At 45.3% G+C, this 23588-nt stretch overlaps 1 protein-coding gene across 2 annotated transcripts in view; it reads right to left on the bottom strand.

The window, feature by feature from the left end:
• The window catches only part of SH3RF3 (SH3 domain containing ring finger 3), a 496734-nt gene that overhangs the window by 371404 nt on the left and 101742 nt on the right, over positions 1-23588 (bottom strand). Inside the window, exon 1 of one of the 2 annotated variants that reach the window (XM_064268608.1) lies at positions 14116-14363. The exons of the other annotated variant lie outside the window; for it this stretch is intronic. Coding sequence (XP_064124678.1) covers positions 14116-14253 — 138 coding nt within the window. The 5' untranslated portion in view covers positions 14254-14363. Of the gene's footprint in view, positions 1-14115; positions 14364-23588 lie in introns of those variants that run through there. 2 annotated transcript variants of the gene reach the window in all.

The raw sequence follows: 23588 nt of genomic DNA, 5'->3' as shown, positions 1-23588 counted from the left end.
CAACTACAGCTGCTGTATAGGGAAGCCCCATATAGAAATTGCCATTAAGCCAGAACTCTCAGATCAAGACTTTACACCAAGAACTACACTGCCTGGGTGGCTGTCAAGAGCATCAAGATGAAGTTTTATTTTCATCAATATAAAAAGAATGCATACTAATTAATAAAACTTTAAAATATAGAAGATGAGAGATTTATTTTAAAGCTCCCTTTTTATTTTAAAAATCCACCTATGAGTGCTTTCATCAGTGGTCTTCCAGCCTTTTTTCTAAGCATACGTTTACACAACGTTTACATTTTTTTGGTAATGCCAGTGTGTGTATATGTGTGTATGTGTATCCAGGTGCCTGGGTGGCACAAATGGTTTGTGCTCAACTACTAAGCTAAAGGTTGGTGGTTGGAACCCACCCAGCTGCCCTGCAGAAGGAAGGCCTGGCAATCCGCTTCCACAAAAGATTATGGACAAGAAAACCCTATGGAGCAGTTCTGCTCTGTGACACGCAGTATCACCATGAATCAGAATCGACACAATAGCAACAGGTTTGGTTACCATTTGGTAATTACTTGGTATCTTGCTTCTTTTTAAGTGCCAACACTCTGCTACTGTATCAGCCTTCATGAAAATCATTTTAAACTGGATGGGTGACAATGAATTAACTGGGTACACAATTGTTTATCTAGCAATTCCCTTGCTATTACTAATATTCAAATTGTTCTCCATTTTTTTGCTATGATTTATAATATTAAAATGAAAACTTTGGGTAAAAAGTGTTTGAGGATTATTTTCTTATGACAGATCCCCGAATACAATCACTGGGCCAAAGACAAGGACATTTTAAAATGATTCACAATAATACATCGTGCTGTTTTACAGAAGGATGCTCTCAGTGACCTTTTCACCACGGCCTTATCAAGACTGCAAACTTTTTTTTTTTTAAATAATTTTTATTGTGCTTTAAGTGAAAGTTTACAAATCAAGTCAGTCTGTCACATATAAGCTTATATACACCTTACTCCATACTCCCACTTACTCTCCCCCTAATGAGTCAGTCTGCTCCTTCCTTCCAGTCTCTCCTTTCGTGAAAATTTTGCCAGTTTCTAACCCTCTCTACCCTCCCATCTCCCCTCCAGACAGGAGATGCCAATACAGTCTCAAGTGTCCACCTGATACAAGTAGCTCACTCTTCATCAGCATGTCTCTCCAGCCCATTGTCCAGTCCCTTCCATGTCTGATGAGTAAGGACGCAATCTTTTAAAAAATTTTTTTGTTAATTTGAACAGTTAAGAAATGGCATTTTATTGCTTTTTAAAATGTTTATCTTTTTGATTATTAAGATCAGACATTTTCCATGTTTTCAGATAACAAAGATCAGATGTTTTCCAACATTAATTATTGTCATTTCCGCTATTACAAATTATTTGTACATAGTCTTTGCTGCATTGTATGACCAGATTTTCATAGTTTTAAGCAACCACATTTAACATGTTCTTCATACATTAAAAATATTAACTCTTTGAAATACATTCTGGAAGTATCTTTTCCCCCCTGTATATTTTGCCTTTTAGTTTGAAGAGTTTGTTTTAAAAACTTGTGTTAACCAGGGCTTTGAACCAGCTCATTCCTGCCGAGAATATGTATTTCTACCAAGTTCTCAGGCGATGTTAGTACTGCTGGTTAGGGATCAACTCTGAGAAGCACTAGTAGAGCAGTGGTTCTCAAAATTCATTACACATAAGAATCACCTGGGGATCTTGTTAAAATGTAGATTCCAATTCAGTATATCTGGGGTGGAAATGCAAACGCTCAACAGGGATTCAAACCAGCTAAGCCCTGGTTTTAACATTGTGTGTGGTCAAGACAACAACACAATTTTCACTTGTGTTGTCTTCTCTCTCTTCTCAGTTTGGATAGTTACCTTGTTCCAGGTGTTGGTTCTTCTGGTCTTTCTTGGACTGGGTTTTGAATATTTAAGTCTTTGGGCCACTTGAAATGTACTTGGGGGATGCTTATCCCTCATCCCTTAGCCATACTCTGGCCTTGTCACCTGAGTCTGTGAGCGCAGGACACCCACAGACTTCCACGACCTGCCACATTAGCCGACCATCAGGACACCCACAGACTTCCACGACCTACCACATTAGCTGACCATCAGGACACCCACAGACTTCCACGACCTACCACATTAACTGACCATCAGGACACCCACAGACTTCCACGACCTGCCATATTAGCCGACCATCAGGACACTCACAGACTTCCACGACCTGCCACATTAGCCGACCATCAGGACACCCACAGACTTCCACGACCTGCCACATTAGCCGACCATCAGGACACCCACAGACTTCCTCGACCTACCACATTAGCCGACCATCAGGACACCCACAGACTTCCACGACCTACCACATTAGCCGACCATCAGAACACCCACAGACTTCCACGACCTACCACATTAGCCGACCATCAGGACACCCACAGACTTCCACGACCTGCCACATTAGCCGACCATGTTTTTGACCTTGGATTAAAACCTGTTGCTGCGTTGATTCCAACTCACGGAGACCCTTGTGTGTCAGAGTAGAACTGTGTTCCACAGGGTTTTCAATGGCTGATTTTTCTGAAGTATCACCAGGCCTTTATTCCTACGTACCTCTGGGTGGTCTCGAGCCTCCAACCTTTTGGTTAGCAACCAAGTGAGTTAACTGTTTGCACCACCCAGGGACTCGGACCTTGGGTTAGAGTCCCTGTGACTGTATGGGCTGTGTTCCCAGGCTAGTGAGTCTGACCTGTATCATATTTCAGCTGCAGCATCAGTTTGCAAACAGGAAACAGTCCCGCGGGTTTCAGGAGGTAAAAATAAAGCAAGAGGGCAGGGCAGGGTCAGTCAGGATTTCCTTTCCTCAACCTTGACCTTTAGTTTTCCTTAAATTCCCCCATTTGGGCAGCTTCTTCAGGTGGTACTAGGGAACAGTAGTGTCCCTGTTCCTAAACAAAATAAAACCCTCATCGACTGTAATCTTTAACTAAATGTATGTGAACAAATAAGCATAGAAAATACACAATCTATTTCCTAAAATTCACCGACCCAAGAATTCTTCTCTCCTTCCTCATAAACACAGCTCACAATCAGCAACATAAATGCCCATGTATATTTTAGGGAGGAGGAGAGAGTGATTTACACCAACTGTGTGGGAAATGCTTTTTTTCTGTGATGGCGCTTCTCACTATGGAGGAAACGGAAAGAATGTCAGAGAGCAACCTCTGAGGGCTTTCCTGGGAGAATCGCGGACTCTACAGGTACCGTTTGGAGCATGGCATCCAGCACCTGCAAAAATGTCCTGGTTCTCTGTGCCCTGGGGAGTCTGATCATCAACAAAAACCAAAGCCCCACTGCTGTCAAGTCGATTTTGACTCACAGTGACCCTACAGGACAAAGCAGAACTGCTGCACAGGGTTTCCAGGGCTGTGATCTCACAGGAGGAGGCTGACACAACTTTCTCCCACGGAGCAGCTGGTGGGTTCAAACATCTGACCTTTTGGTTAGCAGCTGAGCACTTTAACCACTGCACCACCAGGGCTTCTTGATCATTAATACAAGGTCCAAGTAACACTGTCATCATGAGCCAGCTTTCACTTCCAGAAAGAGTTTTGTTTCTTTTTGGCAAAGTGATTAACAGCTCTAAAACTGTTCCCCAGAAACAAACCATTAATCTTTGAGATTTTTTTAAGCTTGAATAGTTTTAATGCATGTTACAGCAGGTCACAGTGAAGCCCCACAGCTTCCCAAAGTAAGGGCAGTATTATTATCTCCTCTTTACAGAGAAGAAAACTAGTGTTCAGAGAAATTAAGCAACTTGTCCAGGTTACACAGGTAGTAAGTAGTAAGTGATCAAGTACTAACTTGAACCCTTATCTATACTTCTAGCTACTCAAACCAAAAAACCAAGCCCAGTGCCATCAAGTCGATTCCGACTCATAGCAACCCTATAGGACAGAGTAGAACTGCCCCATAGAGTTTCCAAGAAGCACCTGGCACATTCGAACTACCAACCCTTTGGTTAGCAGCTGTAGCACTTAACCGCTACACCACCAGGGTTTCCTTCTAGCCACTATTCTATATTATTTCCCAGCTCTAAAATAATATACCGCTAGAATGGTTATGGAGTCCTGGTGGCACAGTGGTTAAGAGCTCGGCTGCTAACCAAAAGGTCAGCAGTTCGAATCTACCAGCTGTTCCTTGGAAACCCTATGGGGCAGTTCTACTCTGTCCTATAGTCGGAATCGACCCAATGGCAATGGGTTTAGAATGGTTATAATCAAAAGAACAGATAATAACGAGTGTTGGCAAAGATGTGGAGAAACTGGGACTTCCATACACTGCTGGTGGGACTGTAAAATGGTAAAATGAAAAACTGCTACATGACTAAAAATGAGTAAGAAGGAGACAGGGAATGGAAGCTTCAGCATAACAAACAAATCCCAAATGCTCTATAGTTTTCTTCAGAATACATGGCATGATTTAATTTGGAAGCAGACTAAAAATACTAATTACATTTTTACTTAGGCTAATGTTAAAATTAGTCTGTCGTCCTCAGCCACAATGTCAGCCAAGAGTGGAGGCAAGCAACCTAGTTAACTAGGAGGTGGAAAGAGGGAGCCTGTCATAGAATAAAGGAATATAACAGGAACCCCCAGTGGAAAAATCCGTGAACAGATGATTATATTTATTCTTCGTAGATGTTTCTGGGAGAAAGGAAAAAATTCACACACTACGTGTTGGAATATGGGTGGAGTTGAGTCTGCACAGGAAGAGAAAACCATCCTACCCCAACAAGGTACAAATCCAGGAATCCAGAGTTAACATAGCTGAGAACTGCATTAACCTCCGATGGGAGTTATTTTATTGTAACACACTTGTCAAAATCTCATAGCATTAGCTTGCCCCTCCCACATCCGCCCACCAATTCCTCTCAGCTGTAGAAGAAAGAGCAGTAATTAGACCAGGTAAACAGCTCCTGGATGAATAACTGCTCAAGTCTGACATTTCAATGGAGAGTTCCCACAAAGACACTGAACAGGCCACTCCTGGGACAGAAGCAGGTGGAATCATGTGCACGCAGGTTAGGCCAGCCACTGAAAGCCTCTTTGCAGTCAGGGCCAGCGAACAATAACTGCGTCCCAGGAACCAACGCCACTGCTCGGTCTGAAAGCTGACATGCAGGAACCGGGAGGATTAATTACACATAATGAGGGCCTTTTTGTCTTGCACAGTTAAACCCAACTCCTTTCCACAAATGAGTGTGACCTTTCCTGCCTTCCTCCTTGTTCCTCAGCCTAGATGGGAGAAGCCCCCAAAGGGAGGCTTACGGGCCAGTGAATTCCCAGGATGCTTAGAAATGAAAATGGCATTTTTGGTCTGCTTTAAAAAAGAAAGATAAGAAAAAAAGGGAAGACAGCTTGTACCCTTGATATGACGTGATGTAATGACATGGTACCTTCCCTCTGTGCACTTCCTTCCAGGAACCCACAACCCCAGTCTAATCAGGAAAAAAAGAAAAGAAAACAAAACAGAAAAACCCCAAATGAGGGGCAGACTACAAAATATCTGGCCAGTATGTCTCAAAACTGTCAAGATCATCAAAATAAGGAAACCTGAGAAATTATCACAGCTCAGAAGAGCCTAAGGAGACGTGACAACTAACTGTAATGTGGTCTCCGGGATGGGATCTCAGGACAGAAAAAGGACGTTTGGTAAAAGCTAAAAACATCTGAATAAAGTAAGGACTTCAGTTAATAACGACGTATCAAAAGTGCCACATACGCTAATGTACAGTGTTAGCATGGGAAACTTGGGGTAGGGTACATGGGAACGCTCTCTGCTGTATTCACGACTATTCTACAATAAACAGTGTACCCAAAGTGGTGAGGGGGAGGGAGAGGGTGACGTGCGGGGACAGAACACATCTCTCCAAACATATGCAGACTAACAGAAATCCTGTCGATGAGACAATTTATTGCACCTGCTCATTAATGAGACAATAAAAGCCCTCGGGGAACAGACACGCACAGTGTAACACCTGCCACCTGAGCACCTTCCTGGGGGCTATGGAGGCCGCTGATTGAATTTCTGACAGTATTATAAGCAAGTGGCAGTGTGTTTGCCAAACATTACAAAGTACATAATTTGCTGCATGAAAATTCAACCATTAGAGACTGTGTATACATCAAGCAAGAGCCCAAGTATCCAGTATACACACCAGGATCTGGGTATCACTTTCCTACAAGAAAAGAAAATACTGAGGTGCTCCTCACTCTCATACCCACAACAAACTTAAATTCCATACCCCTCGGAGCCAGGGAAACACTGATATCTGTTTAATGTCTACCGTGCTGCATGCTAAGAGGGAAACGGAGAAGCATCAGAAATGACAAACGTGACCCCATGGAAGCTTAGAGATGAAGTGGGAAGAGGAGACAGATCAAAGGAAGTGACACCGGAAGGGCCAAGCATGAACACCGAATGTTGGCAGGAATTCAGAGAAGGGAGCATGAACTTAGCTGGCACGGGAGGGATGAACTTCCCAGAAGAAGGGGGATTTGAGCTGGACCTTGAGGGGCTGAGTTGAATTCTCATATCTCTAGAGAACTGGACAGGCAGACGGGGAGCGCTAGAAGAGAGGGGACGCTGAAGCTTACCACCAGGAGCCAGTGGGCAGGGCCAGGCCAGCTCGAGGGCAGATCTTCCACACAAAGTTGACCTTGAAAAGTCAGTGGTTTCCCAAGGAAGATCAGGGGCCCAGAGAGACCCAAAAAACTCCCGCGTGAAGTACCAGTGCCAGGTGCCGTGGAGTCTCCTCTAATGCATGACAATCTCATGTGTGTCAGAGTAAAACTGTACTCCATAGGGTTTTCAATGGCTGATTTTTCAGAAGTCAATCACCAGGCCTTTTTTTCCAAGGCACCTGTGGGTGGACTTGACCTCAAATGTTTTGGTTAGTGGCCGAATAGGTTAACCATTTTCATCTCCCAAGGATTCCCCAACATGAAATAGTCCTGATTTCTCCCTCTCTCTCCATCCTCAGCACTCCCTTCCCATTTGATTCTTCATTTATTTGCGACTCATGAAATACCTTCTTCTATTAATTTCCTGGCATGGACATGCATTGTTTACCTTCCTAGTGGTCAATCCCCTTCTTCTGGCAGCAGCCACTCTCCCCTAACCCTCAGGCCTTGTGCTCTGGGTGGAGTCCACCCAGTTTCAAGATGGAGCACATGACCTAAGTCTGAGCGAGTCACGGTGTTATATTCCTCTGGCCACAGTAACTGGTCACACAACCAGTCAGTGAATGTATGTTCTGTAAAGGCTAACAAAAAAAAAGGCTCCAGAAAAAGGATGGCTACATTAACACCATCATGCTCCCATGAAGAGACCCCAGAGCTGCCAGGCCCCCACAAAGAGCCTTGCACAAGGCACAGAGCTAGAAAGAAACCAAATCCTGATGACATCACCTGTGCATGTATTCGGTCACAACGGAAGCCAACTAAGGACTTTGTTACAGAAGTCACTAAATTATTTCTGTTTTTTTGGCTGGTTTGAGTTAGATTTTCTCTTCCTTGCAATGGTCAGAATCCTGGTTCCTTTCTATAACTGGCTCTTTCTCTTACTAGACTACAAGCTACTTAACGGTGTAAAGCATATTATATACATCTGAATGGAGTCCCTGAGCGGTACCAATGGTTAATGCGATCGGCCCTAACCAAAAGGCTGAAGATTTGAGTCCATTCAGAGGTGCCATGAAAACAAAGCCTGGCAATCTACTTTTGAAAAATTAGCCACTGAAAACCTCATGGTGCAAAGTTCTACTTGGGCACACACGAGGTCACCATGAATCGGAGTCGACTCAAGGGCAACTGCTTTATGCATCTGAGTACCCCCAAAGAACGATATAATGCCTTCCACATGATAAACCCTACAAAGACCTTGGGCTGAGTTGACTTACTGAATGAGTAGAAGCATCACACATGAATAATTAAGATGAGAGACGGATAAAGACACAGGAACAAGCAGTGATTCAAGAAGAAATGAAAACAGTTAAGGAAAAGAGACTGAACCACAGTCAACATACCAAAAAAAAAAAAAAAAAAAACTACCCAAACCCACTGCTGTCCAGTTGAGTCCAACTCATAGCAACCCTAAAGGACAGAGTAGAACTACCCCATAGGGTTTCCAAGGCTGTAATCTTTATGGAAGCAGACTGACACATCTTTCTCCTGCAGAGCAGTTGGAGGGTTCAAACTACCAACGTTTTAGTCAGCAGTCAAGGGCTTTAACCAAGGCACCAGCAGAGCTCCTGACAGTCAGCATAAAGAACTACAAACTACTAAACCTTAAAAAGGCTTAGTCTGTTACTACAGTTTATTTTTCACTCAAGTCTTAAAAGGTCAGTGGGGTACACTTAAACACAGAAGCTGCAAATGAGCCTGTAGGCATCGACGCATCTGACCTACACTGCTCCGCCTTGTCCATGGACCATAAACAGCACAGATAAAACGGCAGATTTTCATCACTAAATTAGGACCTTAGCTTTGAAAGAGTTGGCAAGGTCACACTTAAAATGAGTTTAATGATCTGTTTACACGGCTGTTGTTACATTAACTATTATAATAAAAAATTTAAAAGGAGGTAATCTTTCTCCAAGTTCCTTCTGACAAGCAGAACTTGGAGTTGGCTTTAGTTCTTTAGGAACCTGGGAGACAGATAACAGCTTCTATTTTGGGACAACCACCTCCTACGTCTCCTCCTAGAAATGAAAAAGTCGTTTGCCCTGAGTCAAAATGACAAGATGAGAGTTATGCAGAAAAACAGTTCAGGTTTAGGTTTATTTTTTCATGACCAACTAAGGCTTTAATATTAAAATCATCACATTTTGGTAATTCGTTATAGCTAGCTCCGATAATAGGAATTAGAACACGTTGCCTTAGAAAGCAAACTGGAAACTAACTTATTAAAATAAACATTAAAATAACTTCTGCTCTTATCTCTATTTGTAATATTTGTAGAAAAACTAAATAAATAAAACAATCATTGGAGTACGTTAGCATACAGCTCAACTTTCTGAATTTAAAACACGATGGTAATTGAAACCATCCAAACTGGCTAGATATGGAGTACGGGCTCTAAGTATACCACATTGGAAATAATTCTGGGGCTCAGGTTTCAAGGAAAAAAAAAAATTCCACTTTGCTGGACACCCACGTTGACCAGGCTTGGAGGTTCTCGCTGTCCCAAAGTCTATCTGGCTTGTGTTTTTTAAAGGCCACTTTAAGTAGAACCATTTGAATAAGAATCACCTGGGAACTAGTTAAAATGCTGATATCCTGCCTCTTAACTGCCCCTCCCCCAGTGCAATGGGTCTGGGATGGAGCCCAGAAATCTGCATTTTGAAATTGTCTTCAGGTTATTTTTCATGTCCCAGGAGCCCTGGAAGTGCAGTGGCTAAGAGCTCGGCTGCTAACTAAGAGGCAGGAAGTTCAAATTCACCAGCTGCTCCTTGGAAACCCTTTTTTTTTTTTTTTATAGGTCGGAATAGACTTGACAGCAACGGGTTTGGTTTGTTTTGGTTTCTCTACTCTAGCTGAAGAAAAGCTGGTGGCGTAGTGGTTAAGTGCTACGGCTGCCAACCAAAAAGTTGGCAGTTCAAATCCACCAGGCACTCCTTGGAAACTCTGTGGGCCAGTTCTACCCTGTCCTGTAGGGTCAGTATGAGTCAAAATTGACTGGACGGCAACGGGTTTGGTTTTTTTGGTTCCCCTAGCTGAGACTACATTGACTCGAAGAGCACCCGGCCCCGAATTATTTAATAAGTGACTAACAAATATTCCTATTTTTTTAATTAAAATAGTTCTCTTTCAATCCCCAGTAACCAAGAATGGGAAGAGATGGGATCCCAGAACCAGAGGAAGCCTTGAGGCCCCGAGAAGTTAAATAATTATTCTGACATCACCCAGCTTAGTGGGTTGCTAGAAGACTAGCAGGAAGGAAAAAAACTCTACACCAGGAGTCAAAACAACCCTAGCTCAGACACAGCCTTCCTGCAGACCTAATCCTTCCTTCACATCCACAAATTCCTTTAATGTTAGATTTGAAAAATAAGACAAGATTAGATTACAATTCCCTAACTTCACTGTCCATTACAGTAGCCTCTAGCCACATGTGGTTATTTAAATTCAATTAAAGAAAATTAAAAATTCAGTTCCTAAATCACACTAGCCACAGTTCAATTGTTCAACAGCCACTGTAGGACAGGGTCGATATAGAACACTGTCATCATCACTGATATGTCCAGGCTTGTAAGAGTTGCTTTCAGCAACCTTTCACATCAGAAGAAAATGGAAATTAAAGGGATTAAATCCAACATGGCGTCAAGAAACAACAAGCATGTCCGCATACTTTTTGTTTGCCCAACATATGATAGTTTTGTTGTTGTTAGGTGCTGTTGAGTCAGTTCCGACTAATAGCTACCCTAGTACCACAGAACGAAACACCGTCCAGTCCTGCGCACCATCGTTACAATCGTTATGCTTGAGCCCATTGTTGCAGTCACTGTGTCAATCCATCTCATTGAGGGTCTTCCTCTTTTCCACTGACTCTGTACTTTACCAAGCATGATGTCCTGCTCCAGTGACTGATCCCTCCTGACAACATGTCCAAAGTATGTAAGATGCAGTCTCGCCATCCTTGCTTCTAAGGAGCGTTCTGGTCGTACTTCTTCCAAGACAGATTTGTTCATTCTTTTGGCAGTCCATGGTATTTTCAATATTCTTCACCAACACCACAATTCAAAGGCATTAATTCTTCTTTGGTCTTCCTTATTCATTGTCCAGCTTTTGTATGCATATGATGCGAGTGAAAATACTATGGCTTGGGTCAGGCGCACCTTAGTCTTCAAGGTGACAATTTTGCTTTTCAACACTTTAAAGAAGTCCTTTGCAGATTTGCCCAACGCAATGCGTCTTTTGATTTCTTGACTGCTGCTTCCACGGGTATTGATTATGGATCCAAGTAAACTGAAATCCTTGACAACTTCAATCTTTTCTCTGTTTATCATGATGTTGCTTATTGGTCCAGTTGTGAGGATTTTTGTTTTCTTTATGTTGAGGTGTAATCCATGTTGAAGGCTGTGGTCTTTGGTCTTCATCAGTAAGTACTCCAAGTCCTCTTTACTTTCAGCAAACAAGGTCGTGTCATCTGCATAATGCAGGTTGTTAATGAGTCTTCTTCCAATCCTGATGCCCCGTTCTTCTTTATACAGGCCAGCTTCTCTGGTTATTTGCTCAGCATGCACTGATAGTTTTAGTACTACTAATGAGACCAAGGGGCCCTGGTGGCACAGTGGTTAAGAGCTTGGCTGCTAACCAAAAGGTCAGCAATTTGAATCCACCAGCTGCTCCTTGGAAACCCTATGGGGCAGTTCTATTCCGTACTATAGGGTCGCTATAAGTGGGAATCAACTTGATGGCAACGGGTTTGGTTTTTTAATAATACCAAACAAGTCTTGTTTTACTATGTTAAGTAAAAATCTAATTTTGATACTATTTGCTTAGTCCTATAGGCAAAGCAGGAAACCCTGATGGCACAGTGGTTAAGTGCTATAGCTGCTAACCAAAAGGTTGGCCGTTCGAATCCACCAGGTGCTGCTTGGAAACTCTATGGAGCAGTTCTGCTCTGTCCTGTAGGATCGCTATGAGTTGGAGGTGACTTGACAGCAGTGTGTTTGGTTTTTGGTTTTGTAGGCAAAGGTTAAAATCTCACTAATCATAACTCCCTACATACACACACACACACAATTTACTAGACCAGCTGACCAGGAGTCAGAAGTTAAGTGACTTGGACTAGTTACCTGTCACCTTTCTGGGTCTCAGTTTCTTTATGAGTAAAATGAGGAACCTGGGCTAGATAAACCCTGAGGTCTGTTCAACTCTTACATTCTATAAATGTATGTGTCAAACTGACAAATTTTAATTTCAACAAACAAGAATTGAGCATTCTCATGTGCAGAAAATGCTGAAGTTGTCAAGGATTTCCTTTTACTTGGATCCACTATCAATGCCCATGGGAGCAGCAGTCAAGAAGTCAAGCGACGTATTGCATTTGGGCAAATGTGCTGCAAAAGACCTCTTGAAAGTGTTAGAAAGCAAAGTTGTCATCTTAATGACTAAGGTGCACCTGATCCAAGGCATGGTCTTTTCAGTCATGTCTTATGCAAAAACTGGACAATGAAAAAGGAAGACAAAAGAAGAGTTGATGCATTTAAATTATGGTGTTGGCAAGGAATATCAAGTATACACTGGGCTACTAGAAGAATGATGAGGTCCCTAGATGGCGCAAATGGTTTGTGCTCCACTACCTAGTGATGCAGAGGAAGAAAGGCCTGGCTGTCTGCTTCTGTAAAGATCATAGCCAAGAAAACCCTATGCAGCTCAGTTCTTCTCTGTAGCACGTGGGGTCACCATGAGTCAGAGTCAACTCAATGGCAATGGGTTTGAGAACGCTTCTTAGAAGCGAGGATGGGGAGACTTCAGCTCTCCTACTTTTGGCATGTCAGCAGGAAAGACCAATCCCTAGAAAAGGACATGATGTTTGGTAGAGCAGAGGGTCAGCGAAAACAAGGGATTGACACAATACCCAAAACAATGGACTCGAACATACCAATGATCATGAAGATAGCACAGGACCAGGTTGCAACTCACGATAACAACAACAAATGTTCCAGCAGCAGAGACCAGCAGGGGCAGCACAGAGTCCCATCCTTCAGGGCTCACTTCTGCTGAAAGATACAACTACATAAACTTGAACCACCGCAAATGGGAACACCGCTATATAAGGACAAACACCGTGGCAAGAAGAAATGAAGTTCAGAGCCACAATCTGTTCCCCTTGCCCTTTGGCAAAGGTGCTAACGAGGCGGTCAATGGATAAAAGGGAGAGAGAGGCCCCAAGGAGGGCAATCAGTCAAGCCCTTGAAAAGCTGTTCCCGGAAAAACGAAAATTGTCTCCACGTTGGCTCTTTGCCCTTCACGGACTACTAAACTGTCCCCACAGCTAAGGCACACACTCAGGTTCCTGATGCCCTTCATTCTGACCTCCCTCTAAGCAGTTGAGAGGTAAGCTTCCTGACAGCGTATTTCCGGCTGCTGACCCAGAGGCTGACCTTGGGCGGGCCAGCTCCCCTCCCTAAGGGGCTGCTGTAAAAATGCAGGAATCACAAAGAGCTTCCGCAATTCAGTCTAAGGCCAGGCTACTGCCGCTCACACAAGCCTTCTGATACTTAGTGAGTTCTGGAAAACAAAAACGAAGGATCCTCACCACAGCTGCTGGTGGGTGACCAGGACCATTCGGGTGGCTTTGAAATCATGGTGATTAACTAGCTGTTAATTACAAGTGTGTGTGTGCGTGTGTGTATGCGCGCACACGTGTGTGAGTGACAGAGGAAGGAAAGGAAATGAAGATATTAATGGTCCTTAGCAGCAACGCCCATGCCTGGGCTTAGCTAGAAGATGACAACCACACCCTTTGGCCAGCCACTCTCCTTGGCCACTTCCTATCCACCTGTCAGGGACAGAGGAGCACCAGGGTGGGGACACCAGCCTCTGCCGAGAAACAGGATGATGACGTTTGGGGTCTGGAGGTATGGATAGTGTTCACAGAGCCAAAAGCCACTGTCTCTCCTGGGCACCGCGCAGGAGCCCACCCTTCACACCGAGGGACACATCACCACTTGGACACCTCATGATGGGAAACGCAGTCACGGGGGACGCCGGTGCCAGACAGGCTCCGAACCCCATCACTTCCACACCTGCCTGAGCCTCAGCGTGGGACCCAGACACAGAAGCCAAGAGTGCCTTTGGGGAACACCGTGTAGTCGGCAGGAAAACAGAGTTCCTGGCTGAGAATTGAAGCGAGCTTTATTCAGTTTTTTTTTTTTTTTTTTAAGCAGACTAAAAACACCTTCAGCGAATCACCTAATTTCAGATGTTGGAGCCCAAAGAGATTAGCCAATCTAATCCTGGTGTTTGACAGAAGAGAAAGCCGAGGCCAGGAGAGGAGAGGCTTACCCAGCTGTCTCCCAGGCTCTGAAGAAGGTGGGTCTGGCACCCAGAGCTCCATCCCTCTGCTCTGCAGCTGCTAGTCCAACACACCTGTTTCCCCAAATTCCCTGAGAAGTGTGCACACACATTAAAAAGCAGGGGCATGTCACAGGTTTGGGGATGTTGGCAGCTGAAAGAAACGCCCTGGTTTCCCAGCCTCACCACACCCCGCCTGCTTCCGTCTACAGTTGCTATTGTAAACTGCTATCAAATCAGTTCCCACTCCTGGTGTCCTCACGCATAACGCAGTGAAATGCTGCCTGGTCCTGCGCCTCCTTCGTGGTCATTGTTCACTGGGCGGTATTCTGTTGTGATCCATGGGGTTTTCATTGGCCGATTTTCAGAAGTAAATTGCCAAGCCTTTCTTTCTAGTCTGTCTTAGTCTGGAAGCTCCACTGAAACCTGTCCACCAGGGGTGACCCTGCTGGTATTTAAACACCAGTGACAGAGCTTCCAGCCTCACAGCAACGTGCAAGCCACTACAGTACGACAAACTGACAGACAGGTGACGGCACCTAAAGTTACGGCTGTGCTAAGTTAGGGCTTCCCACACTCTCTGTGGTGAAAGACCAAGCCTTCTTATTTCTGAGCTGCTGCAGACCAGTCTGTGGCCCTACTGTGCACAACATGTATGCAGCCGGTGCACACAGACTCATCGCCAGGTGAAAGGAGTCCACAAACCACACTCATGGACACCACAGCAGTGACTAACTGCTTGAAAAGTTTCTAAGCTCTTACTCTCAATTTCTTACGTCTGTCATCATAAGAACGTCAAGTTAAAGTGCAGCTCCCTAACTCTGGTCAGTGGCCAAGGGGCCTCTTGACTAAGTCTTCTCCCAGAATAATTCTGTGTCATGTTGGGGGAGCAGGGCTTGAGGCACTGGCTCAAGTCAGGTGATCAACCACTGTGTGAGCAACCACCCAGACAGTGATGAAAGAACTGTGTCTATTTTCAACAGCACACTTATCTTAAAGTGGATTAGGGACATGACTGATAAAAACTGAATTTTTAAATCAAGCTCCACTTAAATTTGCACTGTACAATTTAAAAACAAACAAACAAACCCATTGCCATCAATTCTGGCTCATAGCGACCCTGTAGGGCAGAGTAGAACTGCCCCATAGGGTTTCCAAGGAGGCTGGTGGATTTGAACTGCCGACCTTTTGATTAGCAGCCACAGCTCTTAAGCACTGCCCCACCAGGGCTCCGTGCACCGGCCAATATAGACTCCCAAATTGAAAAGCTCATATCAAGAAAGCAATTGCACATATTAACATTATAAAATTTTAGCTTGTAATTTTTCTCCATTCGACGTTAACACATCCCTTTTTTTCTCACTAGTATATTTGCATAACATTGCTCGGTGGCCCTTCTGAGGAACATGTGTCTTACTCTGATTCTGTCCTTTCTATTTTTGTGATTGAAATGTTCATTATTTTATGAAATGATGGTGAAATTTTTAATGTTTTTCTTGGCAAAATAAGGAGGTGGGAACTCTAGGTAGGCACACAAAGCGTTCTGGAAATGACACCGGGCCAAGAAAACAAAAGCCTGGGAACAACTCTACTAGATGTCCCCGAAGACCCTCCACATGCAAGATTCTCCGATTGTCCAGTGATAGGACCTTCCCCTTCCTGCCATCATAGGCGAGATGTGGCACCAGGGAGGCTGGAAGCCCTACGGTCACGCAGGTGGGAGTGAGAAGCCAGGTGAGGGTAAGTTGGAAATCACCCAGATCAAGGCCAGTCCTGGGCTTTGTGAGGGCTGGAGCCCCAAATAGTACTCTAATCAAGAAGGAGGAGTCACTTCCCATAAAGGGCGTCATCCCAGAAAAGAAGAGATGAGGAAAGTCTACAAACCTACATCAGTCTACACGCCTGAAGCTGGCAGAGAAGGCAATGCCCTCACCTAGTGGGCTGCGGGGCAGGTGGGAGATTGGGGGGGTTGTGGGGCAAAGGTGGCTTTGGGTAATGAGTGTCTTACTGGCTACACTAGCACACACATACTCTCATTCTCTCAGGTACTGGTTCTATTTTACAGGTGTGGAAACAAAACTTGATGGCATCCAGCACTATAGCCTCAGGGTTAAAAGCATTAGTCTGGAGTCACAAATACCTGGGATCAAATCTCTGCTCTGTTGTTTCAGGCTGTGATTTCATGGCGGGTCACTTCGTTTCTCTGAACCAAACATAGCACAGGGACAAAAACGCACCCACCTCTTCAGACTGTTGTGAAGATTAAGCGGTGATGCCTATGAAGGGCTTAGCACGGCACCTTGCACAGAGTTGGCCTTTAAGAACGGTCAGCCATAGTTACTACCCACTCTCTTCTGTTTTAGTTTCCTTGGTTGTAAATAGGGACAGCACTCCTCTGTCCTGCCAACTTCATGGGTCATCGTAAGGATCAAAACATAAACCGTTCTTTATACCCTGAGAGCTTCGATAAATTACCCTGTCATTGTCAACTGGCACTGGAGATGGTATGACTAAGCCCTGCTATACACTCGATTTCTTGGAAATTTTCCCTTTTTCTTTGGCCACTAGGAAGCTCTCAACTCTATGGGTCTACTATTAGAAAATGCACTGAATCTTTACCTAATTTTTCTCTGGCTCCACTTGGTTATTCTAGCCTTACTTTCCCCTTTTGATTTAATCTTCTCAATCTATTTTTTTCTTACTGTATTGTTAGTTTATATATAACATATATATGGAGCCCTGGTGGCATAGTTGGAAACCCTGGTGGCGTAATAGTTAAGAGCTACAGCTGCTAACCGAAAGGCTGGCAGTTTGAATCCACCAGGCGCTCCTTGGAAACTCTATGGGGGCAGTTCTACTCTGTCTTATAGGGTTGCTATGAGCTGGGATTGACTAGACGGTAACGAGTTTATACATATATGTGTGTATATATATATATATTTATAAATCACCTCAAACTTACTTTTAGCAAAGCAGTGCATTAAATAAACAACAAATACGGTCAGAGCCCTAGTAAGTAGCCATGGCTTGTTTTCACTTGGAGAACAAAATCCCAAAGCATTACCCCGAGGAAAGGGTAAGAAAACAACGCCCACCCTCCCCTCACTCCCCTGTGGGCACCTGCTCCCAAATTGAGCAGCTTGGTGTTGTCTTTTGGCTAAGGAGGGGAGGTGATGAGGTTGTATTTTGAGCGGGAGATGAAAAGGTTCATTGTGGGGTTCTGTGGTCAGAAGGCGCTGGTAACACACATCCTTTCATCTGCTCTTACGTTTCTGTCTCATGAGCAGCACCACGGAGGGTCACAGAGCAGAAAGGAAGTGGAAATTGAACCTCACTTTTGTTAAGCATAACATTTTCACTCAAAGACTGTTTCTAGAGTGTTTCATCCAGCAACTTAGAAGCCCATATATCAAATCAAAAGAAGGGCGACTTCTGGGGAAGTAGAAGAAATCAACACCTTCCTTTAAGCAACAGAATCGAGGGCAGAAGAGCCAAGAAAGTTTCAAATACTGAAATTTCCCTTTTTGTGTCAGTGCCATATAAATGATCCCTGATTAAAATGAGGTTTTGTCACGTTTATCAGAAAGCTGGTAAAGACAGGCAGGCTTTTTCTTTCTTTATTTCTTTTTTTTTGGGGGGGGGGGCAGAAAAAGAGATTCAAACTGGGTTTTCCATCTCAGCTCAGTTTCCAAAAACTGCTACCCTGACTCACGTCCCTCACACCCTCCCACTCTCACCCTGTAACTCATTCTCTGGCCGCACAGGGTTCCATCAGCACAGGCCCAGGCTGCAAATCCCCACACTTGAGTGAAGACAGGTGAAAGGAGTGACAGCAGAAACCCTCCAGGAAAAAGGCCTCTGCATATTTTCCTGGCTGTGAGCTTTCCTTCTGGAAGGTCTCCTGGGTTCCACTCCCACCTATGCAAGCCATGGAACGTCATGTGGCAGGCCTGGGAGACCTCCAGGAACCAAGTCAGCACACCCCTCGTGCCAGGCCACAACAGAGAGATCCGCTCCTGTGTGTGGGACGGTGTGGGATGTGAGGGGCAACCCTTTCCCCCTGCCCTGAGGGAAAGTACAAACTCCCACGGAGACCACTGGGAAAATGGTAGAGTCCTTCTAGAATTGTCTGGCCTGCTCTGGGTTTGTTATGAATTAGGCTTAAGGAGGAGTCCCTGGGTGTCACAAACAAGCGTTCAACTACTAGCCAAAAGGTTGGTGGTTCAAACCCACGGAGAGGTGCCTCAGAAGACAGGCCTGGCAATCTACTTGCTCCACAGGCCTTGAAAACCCTGTGGACCACAGTTCTACTCTGAAACACATGGAGTCCCCACAAGTCAGAACAGACTCGACAGCAACTAACAAGAACAACAAAGGCTTGGGGAAAATACATCCAGGGTTGCCTTCCACACGGTCCAGCACAACCTCCCTCAAGGCTCACCCTGATGTTCCCTTTCCAGCGTTCCTGCCTTTCCTTTCCTTTTCTACTGTATTTTTCCCTCCTCATCGGGAGCTTTGAAGTTGGAAATTAGGTAAGCCATAAAGGAACAAGCCAAAGAAAGAAGCTCCCTCTAAACAATGATGTCTGTGAGACAGCTCAGCCTGTGTGAAGCATGCCAGCGAGAGACTCAGAAAAGCCCAAAAGGAACACCAGTCCAAAGGCACAGTGTCCCAAGAGCCCCGTCCCTCAGCCACCCTCAGCCCCTGGCACCCACACTCTACCATCATTAATCATCTGTGTAACAGGCAGGACTTTTGTGCGGCCCCTCTTCAGAGGGCTCCATTCATGTGTGTCATGTAGAATCCGCGCTTAGATGCGGTGATAAAAGCTCAATAGGAATGAAGTAGCACTAGCCTGCCAAGAACCACACAGACTTGGCCAGGCCACAGGGCCAGGAGCCAAGGCTGTGGAAAAGAAAACAAGCGAGGAAGAGACGGGAAAACCAACATCTCTCTTTCATTTGAGGACAGACAGGAAAAGAGAGAAGTGTGTGTAGGGATGGGGAGAGGAGTAAAAAAGTTGAGGGGGAGGGAAGGGGCAGGGGGCTCTAAGAAGGCTGCTTTTCAGCAGCTGATTACCAGCATAAGATAGTTAAACTTTATTTTTTGTGGCTCACCCAGTTGTTTTGGACACCTCTCTGTTGAGGCCTTTAACTTCCAGAGAGAAGAATTTTTTAAAGGCAGCTGCTGTGTGGAGGAACAGTGAGAGGCGTTAGAATAGGGGAAGCCCGTGAGGTGATAGTATGGGGTTCCAACCCCATCAGAAAGGTGGCCCAAACCCAAGGGGTGCTTGTAGCGCACTGGCTAGGATGCACCTGTCAGAGTGTCCGAGGTGCCCTAGTCCCTTACAATACATGAGCCCCCTCTGTGGAGGCCCTGAGTGGGGAGGAAGGGGTCCAATGAGAGGGCTGAACACGCTTGTTGGAAACGGGAAGCATATGCCCCAATCAACAAGGGGTCCCTGATAGCTCCCTTGTGGCCTCCTGGAACTTAATGCCATTTACAGAATGCCTAGAACTGCAACTTCAAAGAAACTGGGAAGAAAAGGCCAGATTTCTCGTCTAAATTGCTATATAAGCACAGCCACAGTGCGCCCTGGTCAGACCGAATGCCACTGCTGACTTTCCTCCAAAAAAAGAAGGCTTTGCTCTTAAAGCCACAGCTGCATTTGTAGCCAAGAGCCTTCAAGAGTGACCTAAATGGCACTGTCTGGGCAAGTTTCTTGTCACTCACAGGTACAAGGTCCAATTCCGTGGGCCCAGAGGCACTGAGGGCTCACAGAAGGGCTCAGAGATTCAGGAGCCTGGGACACCCAGGCCCTCAGTGATAAACGGGCCCAGCGTGTCCCACTGCTGCCTCCAGGCTGGCATTAATTAAACATAGTGGGGGGGGGGGGTAATCTGTATTAATTGCTGTGCTATAGTTAATTAACCAGTTGCCTTCCAGTCGACTCCAACTCATGGTGGCCCCACTATGTGTCAGAGTAGAACTGTGCTCCACGGAATTTTCAGTGGTTGATCTTTCAGAAGTAGATTGGCAGGCCTTTCTTCCAAAACAGCCCTGAGTGGATGAGAATCTCCAGCCTTTTGATTAGGAGCCAAGCATGTTAACCATCTGCACCACCCAGGGACTCCGTGCCATGGTCGTCTGGTGTTAAATAATAACCCCAAAAGGTCTTGGAATATCCACTCCCCTTCCTGGTGAGATCATTTCCTCCTGGCTTTAGCATCCATTCCATTCCCCTCTCAGGCATTTTGTTCCCTTTCTGATGGACTTATTTTACCCATCAAATATGCATAATGTGGTTGGTCATGGTAGAGAGAAATCTGCTCTGAGGCCTTTCTAAAGATACTCAAGGTTTGGGGATGGCAACAATGACTTCCTCCCATCAGTCAAGGAGGAATGTGCCTACTTCTCGATCCTGGTGATAAACCTTGAGTCTGGAGAAAGCAACTGACTGAGTAGACTAAAAGTCAAGCAGGGATATGACTAACATGTAGCCAGGCCCAGGGGACAGTGGGATAGTGATCCCAGAACAGAAAATTACATACATCAACAGGTAATGATCATGTGGAAGTTTGGGTCAATTATAAGTTAGCTGCTACCTCACTCATGTTATAGGAATTGCAGACCCAAGTACATACCTACAAATAGGGCCACCAAGGTTCTCCAACGATACTCCGTATGCTAAAAGTAATGGTAAAATATACTTTAAAGCTTCAAAGAAAGATAGAATTGTATACAAAGTGTTATTGCTTCCAGGATATGCTCTATACAAATATTGATCACACCTATTAATATCAGGTTCTAACAGACAACCAGGTAAGTGTGTGACCCAACAACTTTGACCCAACCTGGCCACCATCAAAGCACCTGACTACAGTGGGGAGGGAAAAGTCCTCACACCTGCACATGACCGGCTTTGGGTTGGAAACCATGAAAGCCCCCAGAGCATCTGATCAAACATTCCAAGTTTAACAAACATTTGGTTCCACTCTTCGGCGTTTGGGTTTTGTTTTCTTCTGTGAGTAACGCTCTGTGTCACTATAACCACGGAGGTAAGAACACGAGATTTACAGTCATGCTGAGTACGAGTCGCAGCTTCACCGTTTACACACTGCCCGGCCATCCCCAAGTTGTTTAGTCTCCTATGACTCAATTTCCTCATCTGCAAAATGGATCTAATTATTTTAACGTAAAGAGTTTCTTTGAGGATTAAATTAAATGAGATAGCATGCATGTAAACACTGCCCCCAGTGGGGTTTGTTAAGCTGTGAACTATGTTTCCTAGAATCCCCTTTTCTCTATGTTTCAAGGTTGTTGTCAGTTGTCATCGCGTCGATACCAACTCAGGCAACCGCATGTGTGCAAAGTAGAACTGTGCTCCATAGGGTTTTCAAGACCGTGACCTTTCGGAAGCAGATTGCTGGGCCTTTCTTCTGAGGCATCTCCTGATGGGTTGGACCCTCCAATCTTTCATCTAGTAGTCAAGCACTTAAGCCTTTGTGCCAGCCAGGGACTCCCGTTTCAGGGTTAAAGGTGACCAAAAGAGGAGTTAGTTCAGGATTTGGAGGAAGGAAGTGAAGCCTCAGCCATTAACCTTGTCATGGTCGGATATAATAAAGGACAGATGTGGAGACTGGGGAAATCCACCTCATTCTCTTTCTTCTCCACTCTGTGTCCAGCCCTTCATCCCAACTGCTGGCCCTGCTGACCAGCAGCAGCCCCATGCCCACCACCTGACACTTGGCTGAGGACAACAGAGGCCACGAATTCCCCCCGTGTGGCCCCATTCTGGCAGCTGGGTTAGCTGGTTGGCATCTCTTTCTAATACTACATCTCCCCTTTGCTTCCCCAGTAACTCCACAATTGTGTAAGACTGTGAAGTGTCAGACATGAAAGCAAACAGTCTCTGGGAAATCGGCACTTGGCCACTAGCTCAGACCCTCACGCAGACCTTCCTTGGTCCCAGCAAGTAGAAGCCTGATGACACATTCATAGCCACACTGTCCTGTGAAAAAGAGCAATTCCATTTCTCCCCTTCCATGGGGAAGACCCAGGTTGAACCCTGGTCAGCGCACCTCATACACAGCCACAGGCCATCTGTCAGTGTTGCTATGATGCTGAACAGGTTTCAGCGGAGCTTCCAGACTAAGACGGACTAGGAAGAAAGCCCTGGTGATCGGCTTCTGAAAATCAGCCAGTGAAAACCCTATGGATCACAGCGGTCTGATCTGCAACCAATCACGGCGACGGCGCAGGACCGGGCAGCGTTCAGTTCTATCATGCCTGAAGTCACCACGAGTCAGGGGCTGACTCAATGGCAGCTAACAGTGGCAGATTCTTAACATCCCACTTCTCCATCAGGAGAAAATAAAAATGGAACAAACTGGTATAATATGCACAGTGGACAAATACTACTAGCTCGACACTCCGTCTTTAGAAATAACTGCATAGTGATGTTGATTTGTGAGGTTAAAGCAGCAAGTGGGGTGGGTCACGAACTGCTGACGGCAGCGATCCTGGTAGCAGCATCCCAATAAACTGCATTGCCAGGCAAGAACGCCTTCCTCTTGCTGGGACCCAGGAAGCAGTGAGGAAGAATTGCACAGAACAAGATACTCACCCAGAGGCAAAGAAGAACCACTACGGAAAACAGGAGGCTCTTCCCGGAGGAGGCGTACACTGAACTCCTCAATGCGAGGCAAGTAAATACACTCTTTAAATTGGAACTCATTTTCCTTCTGCTCTTGTTCCGAAGGTTTGAAGTGGTTTGGGGAGGAGTTGGCTAAACTGTGTATTTCACAGATCATCTAGTTTCATTGATCTTTGTCAAAACATTTTTTTCTTGACATAGCAAACTCCCTTCCCCTGTGTTAAATTGACTCTCCTGGTTTTAACGACGAAAACCACTGTCCGATGACGAAGCACTCATTCTCTCTTCGCCCATTGCCCAAAGCCACCTTCTGCCCACCTCCCTTCCCTCCCCTTCTGACATTAGCAAGAGGGGCAGGCGCCCTGATAGGATGCACTACTGATTTCCTTATTCCAGGTGAGAAGAGTCCCACAGGGGGTGGGAGGACACGTAGGAGTGTTTAGATGGCAAATGGTGATACACATAGACTTTAATAATCCCAGCTGAAATCTTACTGCTGTTCATTTTTTCAAAGGGCAGTATTGCTCCATTTAGAAGTACAAAAGCTGTTTTCCCAAATTATTTGATATCTTGCTCTGCCCTTGACGAGATGTAGGACCCTGGGTGACTCCCTCACTCTCACCAAGCATCAGCTTCCTGCTCTTGGAGGAGGAGAGCTCCGGTGGCTTGGGTGCCAGGTCCCCACAATGCTAGCTGAGAGTACTTCTACTGCCTTCTGTGTCTCCCCTACTGGGCTTTACACTTTCCAACCCATCTTTACTCCACTACCTCCCAGCAGCCCTCCGATCTCATGCCTCTGATGTACACA

Source organism: Loxodonta africana, chromosome 15 (genome assembly GCF_030014295.1).
Source record: "Loxodonta africana isolate mLoxAfr1 chromosome 15, mLoxAfr1.hap2, whole genome shotgun sequence".
NCBI lineage: Eukaryota > Metazoa > Chordata > Mammalia > Proboscidea > Elephantidae > Loxodonta > Loxodonta africana.
Note: the sequence above shows the minus strand (reverse complement) of the source record. Positions and strands in the feature narration are given on the sequence as shown.